The 27,850-nt window shown below is 36.8% G+C and overlaps 3 protein-coding genes across 3 annotated transcripts in view; 2 read left to right on the forward strand and 1 right to left on the reverse strand.

The window, feature by feature from the left end:
• Positions 1–239: 239 nt before the first annotated feature.
• On the reverse strand, positions 240–6,286 carry slc5a3b (solute carrier family 5 member 3b). Its single transcript, XM_079619352.1, has 2 exons — positions 5,843–6,286; positions 240–2,751 (listed from the first exon to the last, which is right to left on the reverse strand). Exon 2 carries the CDS (start codon positions 2,470–2,472, stop codon positions 352–354), a length of 2,121 nt encoding a protein of 706 aa, XP_079475478.1. The 5' UTR covers positions 2,473–2,751; positions 5,843–6,286; the 3' UTR covers positions 240–351.
• Positions 6,287–7,032: 746 nt separating this feature from the next.
• On the forward strand, positions 7,033–9,606 carry atp5po (ATP synthase peripheral stalk subunit OSCP). Its single transcript, XM_079619418.1, has 7 exons — positions 7,033–7,145; positions 7,696–7,746; positions 8,147–8,257; positions 8,347–8,476; positions 8,664–8,776; positions 8,974–9,060; positions 9,369–9,606. The coding sequence occupies exons 1-7, from the start codon at positions 7,119–7,121 to the stop codon at positions 9,477–9,479; spliced, it is 630 nt and encodes a 209-aa protein (XP_079475544.1). The 5' UTR covers positions 7,033–7,118; the 3' UTR covers positions 9,480–9,606.
• Positions 9,607–11,552: 1,946 nt separating this feature from the next.
• The window catches only part of dop1b (DOP1 leucine zipper like protein B), a 28,436-nt gene continuing 12,138 nt past the window's right edge, over positions 11,553–27,850 (forward strand). The window contains exons 1-16 of the mRNA XM_079619186.1: positions 11,553–11,734; positions 17,056–17,230; positions 20,553–20,734; positions 20,825–20,995; positions 21,377–21,566; positions 22,335–22,433; positions 22,527–22,650; positions 22,925–23,034; positions 23,123–23,234; positions 23,334–23,451; positions 24,512–24,631; positions 24,716–24,824; positions 24,908–25,117; positions 25,853–26,175; positions 26,757–27,157; positions 27,261–27,331. Coding sequence (XP_079475312.1) covers positions 17,090–17,230; positions 20,553–20,734; positions 20,825–20,995; positions 21,377–21,566; positions 22,335–22,433; positions 22,527–22,650; positions 22,925–23,034; positions 23,123–23,234; positions 23,334–23,451; positions 24,512–24,631; positions 24,716–24,824; positions 24,908–25,117; positions 25,853–26,175; positions 26,757–27,157; positions 27,261–27,331 — 2,481 coding nt within the window. The 5' untranslated portion in view covers positions 11,553–11,734; positions 17,056–17,089. The remainder of the gene's footprint in view (positions 11,735–17,055; positions 17,231–20,552; positions 20,735–20,824; positions 20,996–21,376; positions 21,567–22,334; positions 22,434–22,526; positions 22,651–22,924; positions 23,035–23,122; positions 23,235–23,333; positions 23,452–24,511; positions 24,632–24,715; positions 24,825–24,907; positions 25,118–25,852; positions 26,176–26,756; positions 27,158–27,260; positions 27,332–27,850) is intronic.

Raw genomic sequence — 27,850 nt, forward strand, 5'->3', positions numbered from 1 at the left:
CGAGTGACAAAATTAAGGCAAAATTCACCAAGGAGAAGAACAGTAAATCCTACAGTTGCTTAACTTGACCAACCATAAACTATACAAAAGCTACTGTTTCAATAATGCATTTGATCATCAACATACCACAAGGAAGAGTTTAAATATTTTCAAGATGTGTGACACAGAGCCAAGGAGAAACAATAAATAACTTCTATCAGAATTATTCAAAATGTTTAGTCCCTAAAAAGGAAGTTGTAAAAAAAAAAAAAACGACACTGTAAATATTACAGACCCTAAATGGCTTATAAAAACAAATAGATCATATAAATGTGCTGTCTATCACACAGGTCTTAAGATAAGATCAGCACATTACAAGGAGAAGTACACAAACATGAAAACACCAAGTGAACAAACCAATACAAGGCCTAAGTTAAGTAACAGCTTGATCTTAGGGGGTTCATAAAGCATTTCACGAACAGCTCCTTCATCTTCTTCAATGACTTTGGGTTCGACAACAGACATTTTCTCCTTTTGACAAATCCAGTCAAATATTTGAGGGCAGCTCTCTTCATCACGCTTGCCTTCATCCTTCTGTTTCACAAGCTTTGCATGACCATTGCCGTACAGCTCCATTGGTGTGGATGCCTCTGTGCTGGGGGTCTGGAGATCTTGGTCACAAGGCGAGGGCATAAGGAGTTTCAAGTCAGCCCCATCAAGACATCTCTCCTTCTGGACATCCTCAGGCACATCCTTCTTGAGAACACCATTGCCATTAGTGAGTTTGTACATCTCTTCTCGTTCAGTCACAGGAAGCCGTTTAAGTTCTCTCAAGCCCCAGATTGTGGTACGCTTGATCTTCTCCACTTCTGGCGGTGACGTGCACAGACTAACTCCCACAGCCACCAGCCCGGAAATCCAAAACAGCCCGGCAGCAATGTACATGTAGTGGACATGAGTAATGAAAGCTGGACGCTCATCAGGCTGGTCACATCTTGGCTCACGATATACAAAGCCAAGGAAGAGGCGGGTGGTGCCTAGCACAAACCCAGTCATACCTCCCCAAAATGCGCCGGTCTCATTGCAACGTTTCCAGAAGACTCCGAGTAAGAAGAGGGCAGCAATGGGAGGTGTGAGGTATCCTGCAATTTCCTGGATGTACAGGTACATCTGGCCACCTTGCATCTCAATAATGACAGGCACCCAAGCGATGCTGATGGTCACCATGAAGATCACAAACAACCTGCCGACCACCACCAGCTCACGGGAGGATGCACGTATACGCAGCATTTTATAAATGTCCAATGTGAAGATGGTGCTAGCGCTGTTAAAAATCGAGTCCAGGTCGCTCATGAGGGCAGCGATCATCACAGCCATCATCAACCCTCGGAGACCCACCGGCATTATGTTCATGACCAACCGAGGGTAGGCGATGTTGGAACAGCCAGCTTGACTGCCACAAACAGCCATGCAGTGCTCTGGTCCGATGCACGCCAGCTCATCCGGGAACAATATTCGTGAGATCATTCCTGGAATAACGATGATAAACATGGGAAGGACCTTAAGAATTCCTGCCATAAGTGTGGAGCCTTTAGCATGGACAATATTCTTGGCAGCTAATACTCTCTGGACGATGACTTGGTCTGCACACCAGTACCAAATGGATGAGGGTGTCTGACCCAACAGGAAGCCCGGCCAAGGGATGTCCTCATCCAGCGGTCCTCGTAGGAGCTTAAGAGAATCTGGCTTGGGATGGATTCGGCAGGAGTTTGTGTACTGGAAGCTGAAGTTGCTGTTAGCCAGGATGGCTGTGACGTTGGGGACTGCTTCCATGTATTTTTCCCGCACCCCTTCCAAACCGCCTACCTTGACCAGACTGATGATGGTAAGGGTCAATGCACCGCCAATCATGAGCACAGCCTGTAGAGTGTCCGTGTAGATCACAGCAACCAGTCCACCGGTCACTGTCAGGAAGGCAGTCATAGTGATAAGCAAGATGATTGACAGGTATAGATTCCAGCCAAGAGACTCCTGAATGAAAAGAGCTCCTGCGTACAAGTCCACTGAAAGTTTAGTAAAGACATACAGCAGAAGTGAGAGGGCAGCAAAGTAAATCTTTAGCCGCTTGCCTCCGTAGCGCTTGGAGAGGTACTCTGGCATGGTGTAAACTCCACAGTGAATGTAGACTGGGATGAACACCCAGCCGAGCAGCTGCAGAAGAAGGAGGGCATTGAACTCCCAGGCACCCACTGCAAAACCACTTGCTGCACCAGAACCAGCGAGACCAATGAAATGCTCGCTGCCGATGTTGCTGACAAAGAGTGAGGCACCTATCACCACCCAATTCATATTTCGACCTGCCAGGAAGTAGCCACTGACTGTGCTATGGTTGGACTTCCACATGGCGAGCAGACCAATTGCAAGCAAAAGTACAAAATAAAGTGCAACAACTGCAATATCCGCCGCCTCCATCATGGGTCCTGTTTGTATCATGTTTGTTACTATCACAGTTCAAAATGCAATTGTCTGAAAAAAAAATAGGTCTATTTGAATAAAGATGCAAGCAAATGCACATAAAATCTCTTATTCCTTTGGTTTGCTGTCTTTCTAGAAGGAAACGGAAGCATCCGCCATCTGTCAGATGAATTTCTATTTGGTTTGTGTTTGGTTTAGATTTGACTGGTAATCCAACGGTGCTCTCATGAAGCACAAGAGTTATTTTGGGGAGGATGTCTCTGGCTTCTGGTCTAGAAATGGCAAGAGTTTACATTCCTGCAAGACAGCAAACACAGAAAGAAAGAGAGACATGGCATGCATTAGATCAAGTGTGTAGATCATTCATTATTACTATGCACTGACTTTAATTACCACAAAACGGAAAATTTTTGATAAAGATTTTTCAATAACATTGTTACAGTAGTTATTTTGTTGAACAAATATACATAGACAATATACATACATTTATGCCCAGTTTCCCGGAAAAGGCATAAGCCTATTCTCAGACTAAAAATTGATGTTTGAACTGTCTTAGTGCCATTGTTTTGCCTCAAGATGCACACAGTAATCTTTTTTTTTTTTTTTTAAGACACGTTTATAAAAGCTATTTAAATGTCCTAATTTAACTAAGGCCTACTTTTTGCTTCTAAGCCCTGTGAAACCAGAACATTATTAATTTATCGGTATTGGACAATATTGGATATTTAATTGCACATGCTCATTTCACCATTTTTATATTTACAGTAGATTAACTTTGCCTCACTTAATATTTGAACAAACGAATAACACTGTTAAATGCAATCTTCAGTGAATTTCAAAATTAATATTTTTCATACAGTACATTATAATGTGGAGTTGCATTTAAAATTATTGCAATCAGTTCAGTGCATTTTGGTATTAGCTAATTTATCAGTTGTCAGCCTTAACATGAAAATAATTATCAGCATATCACAGTCAGGATTTTAATATCAGTGTATCGCTAAAATAAATTAATAACAGAAATAAAAAAAACTAAGACTCAGTTAAATAAAGTCTCCATTTTCAAATAGGGTGATCAACAATGATAACAAAATGATAAAACAAGCAAACCATCATCATAATAATCTATTTCTCGTTTCAAGCTTCATGAAAACAATTATTTGCCCCAAATTTATTTAGACCTCACTTTCAACTTTTAGACTGGAAGTTGTTACATCTCTGTCTCCAGTCATCATCGCCTGACTTTAATGGTTGCATAACATACGCAAATGTGCCGCATCACTTCCCAATTCACTGCTCTGCCACCTGAAAACTACACCAGCTTGGACTTCAGGCACTAATTCCTTGTGAACCATAGGGCAGATTATTGCATAACACTACACTACACCGGTTGGTTCTAACAGCCAGCTAATATCCCATCTAACAGCGAGCTTATGGTCCGACTGCAACAGCTCAGACAACTAGGCTATCCAAACAGTTTGCTTGTATTAATGTTAAGGTTTAAAGCGGAAATTAGAAAGAAAGATTTAAAAGAAATCAACGCACACAACCTGATGCTTATCCCAATAAGCAAAAAATTAAGGAACGTCAATAAGAGTGCCTACTGCCGCCTGTTGGTATTTCTAAGAAATTTCTCCTGCAACTCATTCAGTATGCATATCACATATCAGAACAATGCAAACATAGTTGCCCATATGCAACACTTACCAAACTAAATTGCTCTGACTGTTGCCCCTCTCACTAGCTGTCTTCATTTTTCCCAATCTTGGTTAAAGCCACACGATGAAAAAAAAAGTCCACCACTATTCCTTCCTTACTTTACCTTTCATAGCCCAGGCTTTTTATAAACCAGGTAAGTTATGCCCTACTCTGTCTAAAATTATACACATTAAGAAATGATTACAACAGTACCTTTCATCATGGAGGATCTTTGTAACAAAGCACCACCATGACTCTGTCACTGTATGACACGATTTGTGATAATGTTAGGTTGCAGATGCACATCAGTGCTATAAATTTAGCATAACTGACAACATATCACAAATGACAAAATACTGAGTCAATACTGTAAACAGATGCCCTTTGTGCAGGACAGTTAACCTTAATTATTTCATCATTTACTGATCCTCACATAATTCCAAAATTCGTTTGACTCTTATGCTTAGGTGGAGACAGGCCTGGCGCCAGGACGCACGTTTTTGGGGGGCATTTATAATTCTCAGGGGGGCAAGACACTGAAATGAAATCGTGGGGTCCAGTCCATGTTGGCACAGACTCAGGTATGCCCCCCTCTCTGCCACCAGGCCTGGGTAGAGAACAAAATAGATGGTAGGCAGAATGTCTCGGCACTGAAAGTGAATGGTGACCTTGACTGCCAGTCTGTAACATTGTGCCTAACATCTCTTTTGAGTTCCACATCAGAAAAAGAGTCATAAAAAATTAGTTAATGACGACATCATTTTCATTTTTGGATGAATGATCCCATTAAATCTAACAACAACCAACCAGACTGGGATAATCTCCTTATGGATCCTCTGGTTGGCCAAGAAAAAAAGAAAAGACAAGGCATGGAGAGGAGGGGTGGGCAAGGAGGAAAATTTCCACTGCTAGACAATTCACCTCACACCACCTTCAGATGTGCTCTAGTAACCAATGGCAACAACTTATTGATAAAGATATTTAATAATAATAATACATGACAGTAACACAAAAGAGACAAACACCATTGACTACATTTAAAAAAAATGAAAACAAAGACCTACAACTGCTTATTGACATGTCCTGTTTGGAAAAATGTGACTCAGTATGCGTGTAATTTTACGATGTTGCTTAAACACCAACTAACGTTACAACTCAAACACACTGCGACTTCTGCGAAATTTCTGGAAAGCAGCGTTCGTGGAACAGGAAGACACTACGACAGAACGATATTTTTTTATAGTAAACAACAGTCAGACCAGTTGGAGTGCTGGTTCTTTGCTGAAGATTACAATAAACATTTTCGACAAACATATTTTTTACTAACCCTCCAAACCTGTATGACGTTCTTCCGAAAATCCCCAGTCACATTCATTTTCACAGAATCTAAATAATAGAGTGAATGAGGACGAGCTGTCACGCCTCCTTGCTCAATTTTATAATGAACTATCCCTTTAATTCAAGACGTATGCTGCGTCATGTCGTTTGAAAAACAGTAACGTTACCTTAGAAGATTTAATATTGATCGTGCTGATATATTGACTACTAAATTACCGATTTCTTCGAATATGAAGCATTTCTACGCCGCTACAAATAGTCACTTTGCAAGACCTCTTCTGTTCGGATCATTGATTAAATTCACTTCTCAATTCCTGTCTAATACAATGGTTACACTTGAGACACAACTTACCATTTTTAGGATAGGCTATAGTCTTGAAATAAATAATTGATTAGCGCGTGTTCCTAGATTGAACGAACAGCTCCAAGCGAGGCGATCCTCTCCATCAGTGTCTGACAGCTTCAACGCAGAAGGGTTCAGGATATGTTCGCTCGCACAAAAGGTCTTTAAAAGTTCAGTAATGGTAGATTTCAGTCCTTTGGAATGAATGGTGCTGCAAACGCGCCTTTTATAAACCTCCATCCACTCTTTTTTTCTTCCGCTGTACACACCCTTTACATTTGGTGTGAATGAGTAAACGTGACGTGGCCAAGGCGGCCACTTGCATAGTCACGCCTACTATAAATCACAAGAGCTATTGTTTCATGACTTTCCACCTCTTGTAGTCCCTTACTTAATACTGGAAACTGCCAGAAATCCCCCTTCTTTAGCCACGATCAAACCGGCTTCAGGACTAAACGAGACACAGTCTTTGGGAGGGCTCATTCTAAGCCTCTTAGGTTGTGCAGTCAAAAGAACAATCTGGAAATGCACCATAAGATTCCTGAGCAGTGGGGTTTACAATGCTCATTAAGAATGTTCTTTACAAAGAACATTTTAACTTTTTTTTTACCATAGTTATTCCTTGTTTTCATTTTATCCAACACAGAAATCGATATTACAGCCTCTTATTAGCTAATAAATTAATTAGCGAATTAGCTAGCTATAAGAAGTAAATAGAATTCTAGTCTAGTCATATGCAGCTAATATGCTCATGAGGAGCTGCACCATATCTTCACACAAAATAAACAGATGGAAAAGTGCTGTGAAATTAAATTGCAAACATAATTATGTTATTCTAAATCAGCTGAGATTATGTTGTCATTAATTAACAGGCAGTCCAAGTTTTCTTTAATACCATTATATCAGGTTTGGCAAAGATACATTTTTATAAAAATGTTATTAAGATAATTATAAGATATAATTTGGAGATTTTTACACAAATAAGTAGCTTAGCCTTTATCTTACATTTCAAATAGCTCAAGGCTTTAACTGAGGACGTTTTACACATGTTGTAGATTCAAGGTATATTGTCCCAAAGAAAAAAAATAGTTGTATAAATATTTAAAGCTGTTTCCAAAGCGGTTTATTTGTTAACTATCCCGTGATCTTTCTGAGTAATTTTCCACTGATAGATGACTAACTACATTTCCCACAATGCATAAGCGCACTAGCGCAGCTCTTGTGTATTTCTTCCTGGACTTGCACGCATGCGCAGTGCTTTTGACCTACACAGTCGCAGGAGAAAATGGCAGCGCTTGGACTGGGGCTGCAGGTATGACATTCTAAAAACCTTGTCAGTTGTATGGAAAACCACGAGCTTTTTGGCTTCGTGTAGTTAAATCTATTTGATCTTTTGAAACTCTTTATATTTGACATGCTAAAGCCAAGATGATTTGTCTGATAACTGAACGAGGCCTTGACAGGCAGTGTCTAAGCCGCAACATGTAACGTTACAGTGATTCAAACCCTGTGCTCTTGAGAGATCTTAATAATACGTTATCTAGTTAACAATGTTCGTTAACGTCTCGCATCTTGAGTTGTATTAATTGAATGAATTAATTTAAGAGATGTGCAAAGTAGGACCTGACGAGTTTCTGCTCCTCACATGCTGAAGCATATACAATGCTGAAATGGTGACTGGACATATACGTTTTAAAACCTATAGAAGTTAAGTTATCATATTATGTAGTTTAGTAGGTTTTGAGATGCAATAAATGACAATACTGAAATTTAAGAGCATATGTTATATTTATGACCAGGTCGTGTCATTGAAAGTGTTATATTTGTCAAATCTACATGCAAGTTAATCTGTTTCTCTACAGGTTCGTCAGTTTAGCACCTCTGCGATCCGACCAGTAGCAAAACTTATCAAGGTAAAAAAAAAAGTGATTTATTTCATACCAGGGCAAAAGAAAAAATACATATTTTTTATTATACCTATAAAAGTTAACCATGGTAACCACAGTTTCACCTATAAATAATACCTAAACCACGTATTAGCTATCAGTGTCATAAAAGAAAAGAACAAATATTCTAAAAGTGTCTTACGTGTTGTGTAGATTTTTTTCTGTACTGATATTGGTAGTAATTATGGTGTTTTGGTGAAATAGGGGTGTTGTAATAGTACAAATGACATTTGTTATTTAGCTGTTGATTTAACTCCATGGTTTAATATTAATGCATTTACTGTATATACCATGATATAGTGCCATAGTACTTGCAGGCTTTTTTTGATAATTTGATAACAGTTCTTACTGTAGTGTGTTTCTTCAGCCTCCTATCCAGGTCTATGGGGTCGAGGGACGCTATGCTACTGCCCTGTTCTCTGCTGCCAGCAAGCAGAAGAACCTTGATAAGGTTGAACAGGAACTTGGACGTGTGGCTGTGAGTTTCCCTTTAAATTTCTCTTTGTTTCTGTTTGCTTTACACAGTGCTTCAATAAGTTCTGGATTTGTCATTTTCCCTCTTACTAGAGCCTGATTAAGGATCCTAAGCTGTCAGGTATTGTGATGAACCCCCATATCAAGCGCGGTCTCAAACAGAAGACTTTCGTTGATTTCTTGATCAAGGCAAAACTCTCCCCCATCACCATTAACTTCATCAGTGAGTTTTCTGATCAGCCATTTCATTGATTCAATGAAAAGTTATCTTATTTTAATCACATTGTAGAAGTCTGGAAGGTTGTGTCCTATATAGTAAAAAGACGTGCACGTTGAAATTAATATTTGTTGTTGCATTTATAAAATCGAGAACAAAGTGTATTATATTGATAAATTATTTTGATTGACAGATGTCCTGGCAGAAAATGGCCGCTTGACCTTGACCCCCGATGTCATCACAGCCTTTGGCAAAATGATGAGTGCCCACAGAGGAGAGGTCACATGCTCGGTCACCACTGCTCAGGTAAGCCGTGCATAAATGTATGGTTGTTTGCTTGCCTTATACATATTACTTTTTAAAATTTTAACCTTAATATTACTTCTAAATTAAATGCTTTATTTTAAATGTTTTTCTGCTCTGCAAAAAGTGTTTGATTAATTTTGAATAAAATCTTTATTTTAGTGTCTTTTATTGTGTTTTTATGCCGAATGTTTGAACAGCCTCTGGATGAAGCTAATCTTGCAGAGCTGAAGGTGGCACTGAATGGTTTCCTCACAAAGGGAGAAACTATTAAGCTTGAGACCAAGGTAGGAGGGCTTGTTCCAGAGGGTGGGCTTCATTTAATTTTGAAGTGCTCATTTTAAAATTAAGATGACTAGGTTTTTAAAGAGGGTATTCGGGTCAGCATAATGTTTTGTTTTTTCTAAAGTTTAAAAGAAAAGGAGTGTGGCACTTTGCCAAACATTGAATGTCTTGTCATCTGTTCGTATGTTTGTTTCGTCTGCTCATCCTTGTGAAAAAGAACACGTGCAATAAATTGCTTCTATAAAAGGGATTTCTTATATTTATTAGAACACAGAGGTTTCATATGTGTTTCTCTTCCTCCTTCCCTCAGTCTGATCCCTCTATTCTCGGGGGCATGATCGTGAGCATTGGTGACAAGTATGTGGACATGTCTACCAAGACAAAGATCCAAAAGCTCACCAAGCTGATCAGGGAGACCTAAGTCCTGTGGACTGTCCAGACCTACTCTAATAAGATTCAGGAGTTGAAGAAAGAGCAACCTCTCCGCTATTGTGTAGTTGAATGATCTTGTCCAGTTGTGTTCCAAATAAATATTATGTAACATTTAAGCTGTGTGTTTTTTTGTTTTGTTTTTGTTTTTCTCCCTGAGGCAGTTAAGTATGATATTTAATATAAAATGATATATTAGTGTGTATTTAGTGAAAATGCGACTTGGAATTGCTAATCTTTTAAAACTTACTGGATTTGTGATTGAGGAAAATGCTACCACAATACCTAAACTAAAATGTGTGGCTGCTAATGCATTAAATTGTAATTTTTTGCTCTAAGTGAGTGGGGGAAAACATTGTTGAAGTTAAAATACTAAAGACTGAGTTTTTCAACAACAAAAAAAAAGCTGTCTTTGTTTGGACATTAAAAAAAAAAAAAAAGTATTAGTTTACATAAAAATATTTAGCAGTAGAACCATTTTCATTCAGCTTATCACAATGATTTCTGAAGAATTGTGATACTGCGAATTAGAGTAATGACTTTAATTCAAATAAAATGAAATTAATTATTCTACCTTGATCCGTTAAACATAGAGCCAGTTAAAACTTGTAAAGTTTCAGCCTAAAGTGTACTATACTTTGAAATCTGCTTTATAAAACAATTATTAATAAACACCTATTCACTCCTATGCCATTTTAAGCTGGGTTTTTTAAATATTTAATTCTTTCACTTATTACAAAATGTATACGTGTCTTTTTAAATGGAGCTTTATCTAAAATGTATCTTTAATATTCACTATTCTTTGAATTGTTCATGAAGGTAAGACTACTGACTTAAATTGCTTTCACTGTCATACCCAGCATCATCTGATGGTCAAAATGTTGTGTTCATAATAAACACAAGAGGGCACTATAGCAGCAGCGCACAATTTGCACATGGAATTTTGTCAGTACACAAATGGTACTCTTTAGGGGGTAAATATTGTTTTTGTTCTCTATCTCCGTTGTCATGTTCTTCATTACAGCCACACGTGGCAATATACCGTTACAAACCTTTATGAACACAAAAATATATTTTAAAGAATGTTGGCAATCAAACAGTTGACGGTATAGCCATTGAAAAATACTGTGGAAGTCAATGGCTGCCGTCAACTGTCTGGTCTCCAACATTCTTGAAAATATCTTTCTCAACAGTCATACAAGTTTGGAACAATATTAGGGTGAGTAAATGACATTTTAATTTTTGGCTGAACTATCCCTTTAACTAATTTTTATTTATTTAAATCTAGTGTTTTGCTGTCTGTGATGGGTAGGTTTAAGGGTAAAGGTAGGGTTAAGGTCATACAAATATAATTAATGTAATATAAAATCAATGGAAGTCAATATCCTCACTAATATAGTGAATAGATAAGACTATGCAGTTTGTAATGCCACCTTAACTGGGATTATGAGGAACATGAGGCAGAACGATGGATGGGATGCTCCAAAAAAAAGTAATAGCGAGACATTCTAATACTAAATACATTAAACTATACACACACACAAAAAACAGGACGTATAACGTTAATAGCAGGCTGATTCAAACTATGTAGGCTACAAGTTACAAAAGGTATCTGTCTGACAGTCTCTCTCTATTCATCCATCCATGTTTTCAGATGATGGTCATTGTTGCTCTACATCTCACATTAAAAACTATTTATGGTGTAACGATGCCTAGGTAAACTAAGCGCTGTTATCACTAAATGCACGGATGGTCAGCCGCTGTAAAATGTGACAACTTGGTGCGAGAAATGTAAACAGACGACATCCTGGAAGATACCAAAGAATAGGGGTAAAGCTGATAAAGATTATAGCTGTATAATAAGTACCCAGTACCGTGTTTTTGAGCAACACTACAACGGATACAAAGATCAATACTAGACCTAATAACAGATTTGTATTTATATGAACACAAAATAAACCAAGAGGGGAATAAAAGCTTAAAATAATGTATCGAAAACACCCCTCTTGTCATCGCCACATGGTTTGTCCTCCTCCGCCCATCAGGAAGTGTACGCAAATGAACTGTTTGTTTGGTGGAAATCAGCTGAGCGATCCAATTCTAGGCTAGCTGATTGAAGCTTTGAATATTAGTCTACCGTACCCGTCCTCTCTTACGTTCGCTTTTTACTGTTTCCAAACTGTCGATTTATCGTTATTTGGCACGGAGACCCTGTGATCTGTCGACCATCCTATTTTGCTGCAGTGGGTGAGTCATTCAGTTCTTTCAATAGCATGACATGTCTTAATGGGTGTAATAAAATATTAATGGTGAGCTTATTGTAAACCATCACTAATAGTACCTCTGTAATCATGACTTTAGTTTAAATAGAAGATAGCTTTCATATGTATAATGCTGGTTGTCCTAACAGTAGGTGAGACAAATATAGTTAAAAAATATTATTGATTTATTCATTCATTCATTTTTTTTTAAATGCATTGAACCATCCAGCATAATGGCACGTGTTTCACTATGTAAAATGTGGATTGTGGTGGACAGTAACGGTCAAACCATGAGGTTATACTCTTTAGGATGAAAATGCACAGAATGGATAGGCTATGATGTTCTGTGTGGCAGAAAGTCAATGGATGTAACAACAAGGACAGATTTGAGTTACATAACATGGTCTCTGTTTGTTGTGTTGCTGCTGCTTGAATGAATCTGTTGCTCAAACATTGTGAAAGGGGTATAAGAGATCCAGCTTCCATAACCCCTGAAAGTAAGGTCTATGTATTTATCACATACACACATATATCCATTTGCAGTACAATTCTCCGGCACCCAGTGTGCTGTTTTCTCTGGTATGCTGCTAAGAGAAGCACTATTAATGGCCAGATCAATAGACCAATATTATTATGTGCAACCTTGTAGACTAAATACATGGCCTATAGGGGTGTAAATCGGGGCCTTCATGACGATTCGATACGATACCGATTTCTTAAGCCAACGATTCGATTATTTTCGATACTTCAGAATTCCCCGCGATACGATTCGATTCGATTCGATACGATTCAATGCTCGATATTTTTACATGATGATATCTATTAAGTTTCAAAATAAACCAACAAAAATAAATCATTTAATTAGCCTTTTATTGAGAATACAGAAACAGTATTCTATCTATTCACATAATAATGTGTATGTTACACTATAGCATTTGTGCTCAATGCACTGCAAATGAACAGAAAATAGAACAGAGATTCGACGTGTTGCTGCAGTATCTTATCTCACACTGACAGGGGACATTCTAAAACGACCAAACTCAGTACACATCATATTAATAAACCATATTATGTATAAAAAATCAGATGAGCCCAGAATATCAACGCGACGCGTTAAGCGTTTTCTTATAGGCTAGTGCTTTTCTATGGTAAGAACATGCTTAACGCGTGATTAAACGCGTCGCGTTGATATTCTGGGCTCATCTGATTTTTTATACATAATATGGTTTATTAATATGATGTGTACTGAGTTTGGTCCTTTAATATCACTGTCTTCGTACAGTAAGCCACGTTAAGCGTTTTCTTATAGTGGTTTTCTATGGTAAGAACATGCTTAACGCGTGATTAAACGCGTCGCGTTGATATTCTGGGCTCATCTGATTTTTTTATACATAATATGGTTTATTAATATGATGTGTACTGAGTTTGGTCCTTTAATATCACTGTCTTCGTACAGTAAGCCACGTTAAGCGTTTTTCACGTTAAGCGTTTTAGAATGTCCCACTGACAGTCTTTCTCTTTACAAACGGCAACATCTCTTACCAGTGCTCCATCTATTTTCCTGAAGCCAAAATACTTCCACACCCATGACTTGACGCCGACTGGAGTGTGTAACGTTTCACTTTCATTGCCAGCTCGCTCTGACGGTTCCATCGCTCTTGAAAGTCAGACTCAACAGTGTGTGTGAACTGTGAACATAAACGTAATGCGCGCGGCGCGTGAAGCAGTGTGACGTAGAAGACAATAATGAGGATATCGCCATCCGCAGCTTAGGAGTAGGTTGCACGCATATGTCGGAGTGGATGCTGAAAAATGACAGGCAGCAAAATAAGCACATTAATCGATATTCTTGCGGACGCAACGATGCATCGAATCGCCGGCTGTATAATCGATGTATCGATACGAATCGATTGATATTTACACCCCTAATGGCCTAGGGAGAGCTGACTTTGTATTTGTAGAGAGGCTGAGAAATCAATCGTTTAGAAAATGGAGATTGTCCACAATAGGGGTGTGCATAAACTGATCACTGTAATCTGGAAAGGAAAATTATAGATGACATTTACACTACAATTAAAATGTCTGGGGGCAGAATTTAAAAAGGAAATTCATACTTTTATCCAGCAAGGAGGCATTAAATTGATCAAATTACAATAAAGACATTTATAATGTTACAAGAGATTTCTATTTCAAATAAATATTGTTCTTTTGAACTTTCTATTAAGAACACTAATCATCAAAGAATCTTGAAAAAATATATTATGGTGTCCACAAAAATGTTGAGCAGCACAACTGTTTGCAACATTGAAAATAATAAGAAATGATACTTGAGCACCAAATCATATTAGAATGATTTCTGAAGGATCATGTAAAGACTGCAGTATTTATGCTCAATATTCAGCTTTGCCATTACAGGGAAAAAAATGCATTTTAAAATATATTAAAATAGAAAGCGGATAGAAATTAAATTATAATATATTTTTTTACAATACTACCATTTTACTGTAATTTTGAACCAAACAAATGCAGCCTTGCTCCGCATAAGTCACTTCAACAAAAAATGTAATTCATACCTACCCCAAACTTTTGAACAGTAGTGTACATGCACAGGAATATCCTGATTTTATTTCAGAATTTAGAACCACAACACGTTAACCTGATTGCTGTAAGCCAATGTTTAAGCCAATCTAAAAAATCTGAATAAGATAACTGTCATGTCATATGTTTTAATCAGTTATATGTAAACACCTTATGTACACTATGTGAACAGAACACCCTATAAGCACTAAACATTTAAATCTGCTCATTTAAGGATCTCTTTACCATTTTTAAATTATCATGCTCTTGTCTCTTATTCTTTAGGACATTAGTCAGAATTCATTCATTGGGTTCAAGGAGTTTCTGACCATAATGACCGAAATGGCAATATTGAATCTCCAGTTGGAGAAAACACTGCAAAATAATGTACATATCTTCATTTACTTATTCAAAACATGCTGATTACATGTACACAGGAATATTCCAATAGTTACGGAAAAATAAACCTCTTCATTTTCAGGCAAGCCGTGTTAAAGATGTAGAAACTAACCACCGTCATAATTTTAAAGGCTTTATGTTGCTTCCTTGGGACTTTTTTTTTAATGAGCTGCTGTTAATGACTGTAAGCTTCTGATGATATTAAGAACATAAGCTAGGATGATTGTGTGAGTGTTTGTGTTTGCAATGCTGGCTTTATGCCTCCCCTGCCAGACACTGAATCTATTTAATGTGTGAATAAAAGTGTACACTATCATTTTTTTTAGCAATTTTTAATTCCCAGCATCACATAATGATTACATTTCTTATACGTAATTTTGTTTCCTCTTATTTTTGTCATCAGTAATCCACGTTAGTGTTTTTTGTGTTAAATGTGTTGTTGTTTAGTTAATGTGTATTGCATTGCATGGTGTATTGGTTTATGGTTTATTGCATGGTGTTTTTTCTTTGTATGACCCTGTGCACCGTCTATGAATGAGTTTTGACCATGTTTTATAAACCGGTCACTTACCATGAACTCTGATTCATCATGTGGCTTTCTATTGTGCCACCTGTATTATTGTGGTGGTAAAAAGGCAGATTTTGGTTGTTAACGTAGGTATATTACAATTATTTATATCACTTAACTAAATGTATAATTATAAGTTGTAAAATATACAGCCATTCTATAAAACTGCCAACAACAGCTACAGTTTTTTTACAGGATATTTTTTACAGTGCAGGAATGAAAATTAGTACTTAATATTCAGAAGCATATCAACTAGTTGGACTGAAGTTGTTGTGTATATTTCTGGGTGGTGGTAAAACTAAGAACAGAAAGATGGACAGGTAGAGCGCTTGGAGACGTTGTTTAAGTAGACATAGATCATCAGGTTGTTTGGGTGGGTTTGTGTTCAACAGGCACGTGTTTTGGGGCTTGCTTCTGTCTCTTAAATCCTCTGTAAATCTCTAGATGCCCATTTGATGCTCATAGCGTCAGATTGAACAGATGTAAGTCTCACTGTGTGTGTGTGTGTGTGTGTGTGTGTGTGTGTGCTTGTGCATGTTATCAGGGCTTTTATCACTGGAGAGCTAACAGATGTCACCATATCTAAGCAGAGACCAGTATCTGTCTTCTACTTGTCTGTTGTGTGCGTAGCCTATTTATTTGTAATGTCTGTTTATGAGCTGGCCTGGCCCACACAGAATATACAGACATTTTTGCCTTTTTTGCCCTTATTTTGTTAGTATGTCATTTGACATAATTGGATATGTTGTTGTTATGAGTTGTTGCTCTGCAATTAATCTGTCCATTTCCACCAGTTTTCCACCAAACCGGAGTGCGAATATGATTGCATTGACAGTGTAATGCATTGGCAGCCAATCGTAGTGTTATGGAGGCACTGATTCCTCTCAAGTGACTTTTCGCCTGTATTTTGTTGTTCCCCCCTGCATTCCTGGCAAGTATTAGAACAATGAGCTCAAGGGAGGAAAATGAGACGCTGTGTCCATCTGTAGTCCATTGATGTCTCTGTTGGACACTTGGACGCTATTAAAATGATTATGCTACTTATTGTCCTATTTCATCTGGGTTTTGGTTTATTTAAGTACTGTCACATTTTTTAATCCTTTTTTTTTTAGTCACATTCATTTATAAAGAGCTTTTAACAATAGGAAAGTTTTAAGAAATTGAGTACTGGAAATGAAATAATATGCCATTTACACTAGCATATAAATGTTTGGGGTCAGTAAGTTTAGCCTAAAAAAAGTTTGATTTAACAAGGATGCATTAAACTGAACAAAGGTGACAGTACAGACTTGAGACTTGTACATTGAAAATAAAAAAATATTTTTCATATAAATAGGCCTACTGTTCTTGCTCTTTTTTTCCTTTTTTTGTTGAGGGAATTTAAACTGCGATGGCCTGCTACATTATAGGTGGTGGCTGAGGTTGCTTATGTTACTTACTCTCAATCCCAGTCTTTGTGATTTTTCTGGTAACAAAATATGACTTGGTTTAATGTACTGGGATGTAAAAGGGATAGCACACATCTCTTTAATAAACCACACATGATTTGAGGTCATTGTATGCAGCAAACAGTTTAATACTTGGGGTTAGAGGTTTGTTCAAATCCCTAACCCTAAGCATGATCTACTGTACTTGCCTTAACTTTTGTACAATTCTCGATCAGATATCGATTGTCATTTGCAGGATTTCACCCCACTTTATGATGCATTTTTTTCTTTGTGTACTAGAGTTGTAATGCAGGATTTCTCTGTTTTGTCTCATAGACAGATACTGAGCATGCTGGGACATGACTGAGGCATGATGGATCCTGAGGAAGCCGAGCTTCAGAATGACTACCGGTACCGTAGTTACGGAGCTGTCATTGAGAAGGCGCTGCGGAACTTTGAATCCTCTAGTGAATGGGCTGATCTCATCTCCTCACTAGGAAAACTCAACAAGGTACTTAAAGCCTGGAGAAAACAAATCCATACGCTTAGAGATTCAGGTTATCATTTGCTTTGAAACACTCTTTAAAACTTCTTTCAGCTCTTTACTGATTTATGTTTTTAAAAGAGAGAATTTTGAAGATATCCTCCTGACCTGGGGGCTGTTCCATAAAAGCCGCTTAGAAAAGCGGGGATTAAAGTCCAAAACGCGACTTGAATAAACCTAACAAATAAGTTGGGGATAAAGCGGTTTCATAAAAGGTAATTCAAGTTCACGCAATCCCACTAATTTGATCCAGGTTTATCTAGTCTAGATAACTGCGTGTGCACGCGTTTCTTAAGCAGCCCTGGAGGTCGATCATAGATCAAATCGATCCACCATCAAACTGCATATATTTTGTGCTGTTTTATGCGTTTGAGACATGGTGTTTACATTTCACAGGAATATTCTCCATCTGAAAATCTTAGAAAGTCGTGCAAATATTTCCATTTTGCTGTAAACTTCACATTGAACGAGCGCTGCTGCGCGCATGCGCGCCAAATCGGAGCGCAATAATTCTGACTAATATACATTTTGCTTTGAAAATTAATAGGCTATGCGATATTTTATAACACCAGAAATATCTTCTTATTATAATAATTTATCTTTAGGATGTTGGATCAGTTGCAGTGAACTTATATTTCATTAAACTCATATATTTTATACTTATAATAAAACAATTGAACAGAAGTAGGCCTAATTCAGGGAAGAAATTTTTAAGAAACCAAATATAATAAAGATACAAAATATAGTTTTGAGTTAAGGACCTAAGCTACTTAAAAAAGATGACTTATACTTATTTAATTAGAATGCTGAGAATTACAGCTTTTAAAGCAATCTTTTTTTTTTTGGAGAAAGCAAGAATGTTTGGTTAGATTTAGTTTATACAGTGCATTATGGAGAGGATAACATGAAATTAAGAGCAAAAGTATACATTTTGAAAAGATATGTGCAACTCTAAAATCAAAGAATATTCCATTAAATAAAGGAATACATATTAGCCTATAACTAAATAACCTTCCCTCCCTTAATTCTAGTTATTTGTTATTTTATTTATTTACTTATTTAATATTTAAATAATATTACTTTAATAACTTATTATGAATTATGTGTCATTATAAGAGTTTGATATAAATATGTGAATGTTTTATTTTGCCATTTTTTTTCATATGTAAAAGTGTCTAACTATGTACTTAATGGTTGTTGTTCTAATAGTTTTTATGTGTTGGTGGGTATTATCACAAAAGAAAAAAGTAGAAGGAAAAATAAGATTTATCGGGGGGAAATATTATGTCTTTAAAGGAACTATCCATTTGTATAATTGTGTTAAATGTATTTAAATTGAAAGACATAATAAAGTACATAAAATATATATATATATATATATATATATATATATATATATGCTAAAATATTGGTTGTTGGACATTAGATGTGCCTTATTTAGAATTTTAAACCTACAATTTAGTGTATTTTTAGGATAATAACTGTAAAGGGACTATTGTAATGGGGTAAATCAAGTGTAGGTTAATACAATTACTAAGCTCAGATTCATCTTACCAGTTTAAATGTATACTGTGCTTTTGTAATTATTTCTTTTAAATGTTGTGTTTCATAAATTTTTAAAACTATCTAATTAAATCACAAAACATTCAGCCAGTAAGAAAAGTAAACCTGTAGGATATATATATGTATATATATATATATATGTATAAACCCCGACATATATATGTTTTTAGGTCTATATTGTCTAATTTATCATTGTAGTCTTAAGTTGATTTTCTTTACTGTATATTTATTTTTGGACTTATAGTGGTTAATAAAGTCAAATAATGGTATGAGAGATTGTCAGTAATTGTGTTCCTATTGGTCAGTGTTAGTGGATCTGTGTAACAACTGAGGCTTAGCCTGACAGTTAGCCTGTCCTGGACCAGGCTAGTTTCCCAGCATAAGTTGCCAGGGTAACTGAGTTTGAACTATTTTAAGTTTGCTTTATGAAACAGAATCAACCGACAATAAGTCTGACTAACCAAAATAAGTCTGGCTTATACTCTAATCTTGGTTTATGGAACAGCCCCCTGCTTTCTTTGTCAAATTTGTCACATCAACTTGCCTAGGTCAAAAACACTGGGGGAAAAAACACCACAGAGTCAGTTTTTACATGTTTCAGGGAGATATACTTATAATCGTGTCTGCACATTAAACCGAGAGAGAAGTATTTAAAAAAAAAAAAAAAAAAAAAAATACACAGTTTGGCACACTTTACCTCCCTCTGAAAGTAGACGATAAAGTTTGCTTGGTTCAGTTTAAGATCGGTTTTCAGTTACAGTTTGTTAGGGAAGTGAGAGACTTCCCTTTATGATCTTCAGTCCTGTTGAATGAAGGCATTGGTTAAAACATTACTGCTTGACCTCAAACATTATGTTCAAAGTGCAGCTGATTTGAATAAGCTGAACAGGACTTGTGTACACTGTCCTTAAGATTAGACAAATAGTCTTCGTCGCAACCTTCCTCTCAACCACTTATTAAAAAAAACATTTCCATGTTAATGTGCAGATGTAAAAAAAAAAACTGTTGTCTTATTTAAATTTCTTTCTTTCTCTCTATATCACTTTATATGGCATGTGATTTTCTTGTTTGCCTAATGGGACTTTCCGGATATTATGCGAGTTACAACCTGTGCAAATATAAAATTATTTTTTGTGTATTTGTTTCAGATTTTTGATATTTAACATGACGCTATTATCTATAATCTCCTTTTTTACACACTTGAAGTGTTTTCACTTCGTAAAGAGAGGGACATTTTTGTAAAATATGTTTCAAGTGCTGTGCAATAACAAACTAAACCTTCTGTCTCGGTTCCTCCTCTCTGAGCTATTGTTGATAGTTTGTTTGAAACCTGTTCAGCAAATGTGGTTTCTGAGTGAGATATACGTGTTGAAGAGTGGGGGGGGGGGGATATTATTAAAATGTTAACTATTACAATAACAACTTTTGATTTACAATTTTAATATATTTAATTAAACAGGGACCCTGTGATGCAAAGCTGAAGTTACTCCAGTCTTCAGTGTCACATGATCCTTCAGAAATCATTCTAATTTAATATGATGATTTGCTGCTCAAGAAACATTTATTATTATTATCAATGTGGTTCTTTATATATCTTTATATGTATACATCTATATATACATTTATATAGATGCCTATAGAAAATCATTAATAAAACGTTTTACTTTTTTTTTTTTTTTTTTTAACCGTCCATCCTGCTCTCCTCTCCTCTCATTGTGTTTCTCAGGCTCTCCAGAGTAATCTGAAGTACTCTCTGTTACCACGGCGGTTGATCATCGGGAAGCGTCTGGCTCAATGTTTGCATCCTGCCCTGCCCAGTGGCGTTCATCTCAAAGCACTTGAGACCTATGAGGTCATTTTCAAAATCATCGGCACAAAATGGCTAGCAAAGGATCTCTTCATATACAGGTTGGTGTCATTGACAAATACATGACTGAATCTCACATAGAAAAGTCCAGGTCATTGATCAAATCACTTGTACGTGTGTGTACACTTCAGCTCAGGGCTCTTCCCATTGCTGGGTCACGCAGCGATGTCAGTGAAGCCGGTTCTGTTGACGCTGTACGAGCGGTACTTCCTGCCCCTTCAGAAGGCACTGTTACCCAGCCTGCAAGCTTTTATCATGGGCCTGCTGCCTGGACTGGAGGAGGGCGCTGAGGTCTATGACAGGTACAACTTAACACCAATCATCAATAAATGATTCACAAGTTGACACTTCAGAGATGTGACCCTAAACTTTCCACAACATACTCACTATGGTACCAGGAACTCCTTTGCCACTCTCACTACAACTGTGCCTCAATTCATATGTAACCAATTTAACCTTAAGTGAGATTACCTTGATTATATTGGAGAAAAAGTATGTGTCCTTGTTCATTTAAACATGGGGCTTTCTATAGACTTACGTTACACAAGTGCTAAAACTTATCAGAGAATATGTCCGATTTCAGTTTTCCTAGGCCAAAAATCACTTTTGGCCACTACTGTATTTCCTGCTAAGGCTTTGATTTCAATGTTATAAAACCCACTTCATCTTTCTCCCTGTCTAAGGACGGATGCGTTGCTTGTGAAGTTGTCGGTGTTGGTGGGTCAGTCTGTGTTTTATGGAGCGCTGTGGGGTTCAGTGCTTATATGTCCTCTGGTACGGCTCCCAGCCTCACTCTTCATCGTCGCACACTTTGACCACTCAGTCACTGCTCGAGAACAGAAGTATATGCTTGGAACAGACCACAGACTAGTGGTAAGTGTGTGTGTATGTGTTCGGAGATAATTCTATAACATAAAAAAATTATTAAAGTAAAAAGATTATTTGTTTAAAAATATATACAAAAATGGACCTCTGTCAGGGTAGACAGAGTATACATTAATTTGACATAAATGAAAACAAGACTGTGATGGAAAACTTAGTCTGTTCAACAGAATGTTGAAAATTTTAAATACATTGTATATTTTCTAATTTAATTTATTCCTGTGATGCAAAGCTATATTTTCAACATCATTACTCCAGTCTTCAATGTCACATGATCTTTCAGCTTTCAGAAATCATTTTAATAGGCTGATTTGTTCCTTAAGAAAACATTTTATTATTATTATTATCAATTTTGAAAACCGTTGTGCTGCTTAATTACTTGGACAAACCATTACACATTTTTTAGGATTCTTTGATGAATTGGAGTTAAAAAGATCCACTTTTATTTGAAATAGAAATATTTTCTAACATTGTTAATGTCATTACTGTCACTTTTGATCAATTTAAAGCAGCCTTGCTTATTGTTTTTTTAAAAACAAAAAGTTTACTGACCCCATACTTTTTAACAGATCTTTTGTTGGGGTTGTGAAAGTTAGACATGACCTAGAACCGGTGTGACATATTGAACAGACTGTACTTTTGTTCCTCACAGCCACACATTTGTGTCAAATTACACAGGGTGTGTGACTCTGACTAAGCTCTGTGGTTTTGAAGGAACTGTGTAATTGATATGGACACCTGCCCATCTCTCCTCTCTAGGTGAAGGCTGTTTGTCTCGCTTTACAAGACTCTAATGTTTTGGTCCAGAGAAACATGCTGGAAATCCTTCTCTACTTCTTCCCCTTGACAACATTCCAGGTTAACCCCTTTTTCTTTCTTCATGTCTTCACTCCCAACTACATTTGATATGTCCCAGACCACGTGTAAGACATTTTTTTAAACAAACTATAGGATCCTGAGGAATGTGCCATCCCACTAAATCCAAATGAGATGATCTGTGTGGTGTCTGCTGCCTCACTCACCCTGCTCAGGAGAGATATGTCTCTAAATCGACGTCTCTATGCATGGATGCTCGGTACTGTACACAAATTGTCAGACAATTACATAATAGCACAGAAATACTCCAGTACTGTTTCATAAAATAAATGGCATTTATCTACTAGAGAATAGTAATCCCATGGAAGACAAAGGGAATTCTTATTAAGCAAAGATATTTTTATGGATCTTTTATGGCAATTTGTCTCATTTTCATTGTATGTAAAATAAAATAAAAATTCTCATGAGAAAAGTAAAACGTACAGGTTTGAAATGACATGGTTGAGTATAGTTCTATATGTGTGTATTGTCAGGCTTAGACATCAAAGGAAGAATGGTGGCTGCAGATTCCAGTCACTTTAACACTGTGGAGGAATACACTGCTTTCTACTTCAGTACACACTCCAGAAAATTACTGGTGAAGGTATAGAAGATAACACACGCACTCAAACTGTACACAATTCTGTGCATGCATAGTTCAAATCAACTCATATTTGATATTTTCTTCATAGGCTCTGGTAAATATTCTAAAGCAGAAAGATATAGAGGCCAACCCAGACAATCTAATAGAGTATCTCAGACCGTTTCGCATCATCATTAGCCTGTTGGACAAATCTGAGATAGGTAAAGACACCCACATGGTTGAAGTTGTAAGTTGTAAAATGCTTTACTTTGGCCCTATTTGACATTATTACTCATGTCTCCGCATTCTCTCATTTACAGGGCCATTGGTGTTGTCTGATGTGCTGCTGGAGGTGGTCAGAGCTTTTTACAGCTACTGTAAAGTGATGCTGGGAGAGGATCATCTCAACACCAGCATTAGTGGCAGCCAACTCAACAGGTCAGAGAGAAGAATTCAGTGCTCATATTTTCATAGTGGACGTTTTCCTGTAGCTTAGCTGGTAGAGAATTATACCTGCAATACCTGACATCATGATTTTGATTCCTAGAGAACACAAATAATGCCAGGGTCCTGATATAACAGTCAGCAAGGGTCAAACATGAGTAAAATCTGGCTAAACGGGTGAGGGATAATGTACAGTAAGTCAGTCATTATCCCAGCATGATGGTCAATTTTGCATCATCCTAAAATGGTCTTTTTTGCAATAGTGAGTGATTACATGCATTTTTACCAAATAAATGGGCATGAAATTGATTTCAGCTTAAATTATTTATGTAGGGCTGTGAGAAACATAATACTATCACAATATTCAAAACTGGTTGTCAGGGTCAACAGTCGAATATCCAGTATAGAGGTCCATTATATAATTTTTTTGACTGCAGAATTTAGCCATTGACCATTCAGAAGTGAAACCTTTTGATCTATTTGAAAATATATTTTGTTATATTTTATATTATATTACATTTGAATTCACTATGAGTGGATATACACTACCGTTCAAAAGTTTGGGGTCAGTATTTTTCTTAAGTGAATTCTTGTATTTTGCAAGGATGCATTAAATTGATAAAAAGTGACAATACAGATATTTATTTTAGTTTTTTTAATTACTGTTCATCAAAGAATCACGGTTTCCACAAAAATATGCAGTACAAACGTTTTCAACATTGATAATAATCAGAAATGTTTCTTGAGCATCAAATCATCATATTAGAATGATTTCTGAAGGATCATGTGACACTAAAGTAAAGGCTGGTGAAAATTCATCTTTGCCATAACAGGAATAATTAACTTCTTACTTATTTTACATTTTAATAATAGTTCACAATATTTTCACAATATTTTTGATAAATGCAGTCTTGGTGAGCATAAGAGACTTCTTTCGAAAACATTAAAATATCTCACCGACCCCAAACTTTTGAATGTTAGAATAAATGTACAAGATGAGTAAATAATACGCAAATGACAGGTTTCTAATTGTTGATTATCTACTCGTGTGCAGTAAAATCAAGGAGAATAAAACCGCCTCAGAGATTATAAAGACCGTCAATATGCTTGTGAGTGCCATGAGCAGCAATTATCTCTGGCACTACATGACGAGGCATTTCCAAATCTCTCTCAGGTAAACACGCACAAACTCATAATAAACAGCATTACGTGAACATAAATAGAATTATGTCAACCTAGTGTTATGGTTATTTCACAGCTCACTGAGTGATCCAGACGGGAAGGGTCCATTTAAAGACTGGAGCAGCCCTCCTTCAGTGACTGAACTTTCAACACTCATTATCTTCCTGTTGGATGTTATTCCTTTGGTATGATCTGGTGATTCATCTTTAGACAACGTTTTTTGAAACTTTTGGTCATTTGGTCTGATTTGGTCTGGCTTTCTTTTTAGGAACTCTATGCAGAGAATCAAACGCAATACCTGCCACAGATGCTAGGCAGCATGCTGCAGTCGCTGCATAGTCACATGACATCCCTCAGCCTACAGGAGCTCACACAGGCCATGAGAGCATGTTTTAAAGTGCTCAGTAAGATCCAGATGCCGGTGGCTTATATGGACATGGAGGCCGAATCACAGACACAAGATGTGGAGCAAACACAGGTATGATGGGCCAGTTTTACTGTAACTACCGTAAAGTCTGGCGTTGGTAAAACTTTTCTTTAAATGTTTTTGAAAGAAGTCTCTTATGCTCTCCAAGGCTGCATTTATTACAGTAAAAACAGAAATATTGTGAAATTATTACAAATTTAAATAACTGTTTTCTATTTGATTATATATATAAAAAAAAGTGTCATCCTTCAGTGTCAATGACCCTTCAGAAGTCATTCTAATATGCTGATTTTGTGCTCAAGAAACATTTCTTATTATAAGCACTGTCGAAATTAAAAATGTCGATATTTTTTGGGAAACTATGATACATTTTTTTCAGGATTCTTTGATGAATGGAAGGTATAAAATAACAGAATTTATTTAACAATGTAAAAGTCTTTATAGTCATTTTATTCAATTTCGTTCTTTCTTGTTGTTGTTTTTTTTAACTCAGTAAAAAAACCTGAAAGATATAGAGATCATTGAGTGGTTATGACACACAATTCTGGGAGAATATTATATAATAATATTTCTATAAATAATTACATAAGGAATATGGTCTGAAATCTTACTGACCCCAAACATTTGAGCAGTAGTGTAAATGTTTGGGCCACTGCATTTAGTATATAACGAGAGTTTTAATAATCAAACAAATTAAAGCTTATATCCTAATGCCATTCATATTATGGGTTGGAAATGGGTGTGTATTAAACAGGCTCTGTTTGTTTTGTTTTTTGTACAATATAGATTGTGATGACTGGCAACAACAAAGTCAAAGAAAGTGAGCAGGTGAATAGTAACCATGACAGCAGCACTAGTGAGGTCTGTCTGAACGGACCGGAGACCCAGGAGGCAGAGCCAGGTGATGCTCCGTACCCTCCTTTGCGCTCTGAAGACAGTGGATTAGGCCTGAGCGCGTCTCCATCTGAACAGCACCTTCTACCAGGCTGTAATGTATCAGAAGCTGCTTCTGAGGTGAACTCTGAAGCAGAGGAGGTGTGGAAAAGAGGAGGAACTATAGAAAACATGTCCAAATGTGTGCAGGATATACTGGCATCTGTTATCACAAGGTAATATACAAATTCGGTGCATACTGTGTGTGCCCAATAAGTATATTTTCAGTATGCATAGAATACCGAAATTACCTGCTATATTTGACAAAATGTGTATATACAATCAGAACACCTAGCAAGGAAAAATATATTCCAGAATGCAATGCAATGCACTTGTCTTGAATTTTCATTTGCCGTGTGAATGCTTCAGAAGTTTGATTTTAACATATCCAGTTTAATATAATTAGCTTGCTTCCTAATCTAGCTAAACATGGCTTTGTATATTACAAATATTGTTGGCTCTTTGACAAAAGTGCTTTTGTTACACTTTTGTAAGTCACTTGGCCAATGGAGTTCTAAGATTTTATTAAACACTTTTTTCATATAGCTCATATAACCAGGTTTTTCAAGTCTCTGGGAATCCTGGTTGTTCAAAGACAAGTTTAGTTGTTTTAGCCTATTTTAAATAATTTGAAGTCATATTGAGGCCCTCTTGGAAGTTTGTTGAATTGTGTCCAAACTCACTGTACATGCTTTCTTTTTCTCTCTCCGTCTTCTCTCTCCGGCTCTCACTCGCATTCACTTCCTGTATCTCTCAGGCATTTGTTAGATGTCGTGGATCCAGAGAAGAAGAAACAGGACGAAGCCAATCAGCTAGATCCTAATGCTTCTCCTAGAGGCAGTAAACGGTCTCCATTGAAACGGAAAGGCAGCCGAGACTTGGGTCTTATTAAAGACAGACTTGCTGAGTTTTTCAACCCTAGTAAACTGAGGATCCATGCCCTTCATGGGTCTTCTAGGGATGGGGGTAAAGACCACAGACCAGTAGAGTTGGAGTGGATGGGAAGTTTCCAGTCAAAGGGCAAAGGGGAGATATCAGAGTTGTGCCGCCAGGCCTTCACTGTGGTCTGCCAGCTTCTCCTGGAATGCACAACTTTTCCTGTGTATTTTACTGAGGAAGAGAACCAAGACCTTCACACATCTATGTTCAACAAGACAGGTGAATAAATCAATTGTATTCCAATACTACATTAAACTATGCCGATGTAACATGTCACAGCACATGGATGTGCTCTTTATAAACTGATTGTTTCTCTCCTCAGATATAGAGGGAAGCCTTCCTGAGTGGCTGAGGTCTTTGATGACTCTGTGTTGCCTGACGAAAGACTACCAGGTACACAAGTACTTAAAGGCGTAGATCGAAAGGGATAGTTTACCCAAAAATTAAAATTGTCATAATTTACTCACCCTCATGTCATTTCAAACCTGTAGGGATATCTTTCTTCTGTGGAACACAAAAGTATATCTAAAAAAATTAAACAAAAAAATATCTGTTTTCTACAATAGAATGTAATTGACTCGAAAGTTGTTTGGTTCTCAAAGTTCTTCAAAATATCTTCTTTTGTGTACTGTAGAGCAAACGAAATGTATACAAGTTTGAAAAGACATGAATGGAGCACATGACATTCCCCCATTCATTATTTATAAACAAAGACATTGAGGTTGTAATGTCAGTTAGTTGTTAATGCATGTTCTTTGTATTGTGACCTTGTTGTCTGCTATTTCCACCCTTTATTTCTTTAAACATTTTAAAATAAGCTACATGTCCACGCACTCCATCTTCCAACTATTGGTTGAGTCAAAATTGAACCTGTCAAACAAACAGAGCAATGTTTTGATAGCGATGCACTGT

The sequence above is a fragment of the Phoxinus phoxinus genome (genome assembly GCF_949152265.1).
Source record: "Phoxinus phoxinus genome assembly, chromosome: 7".
NCBI lineage: Eukaryota > Metazoa > Chordata > Actinopteri > Cypriniformes > Leuciscidae > Phoxinus > Phoxinus phoxinus.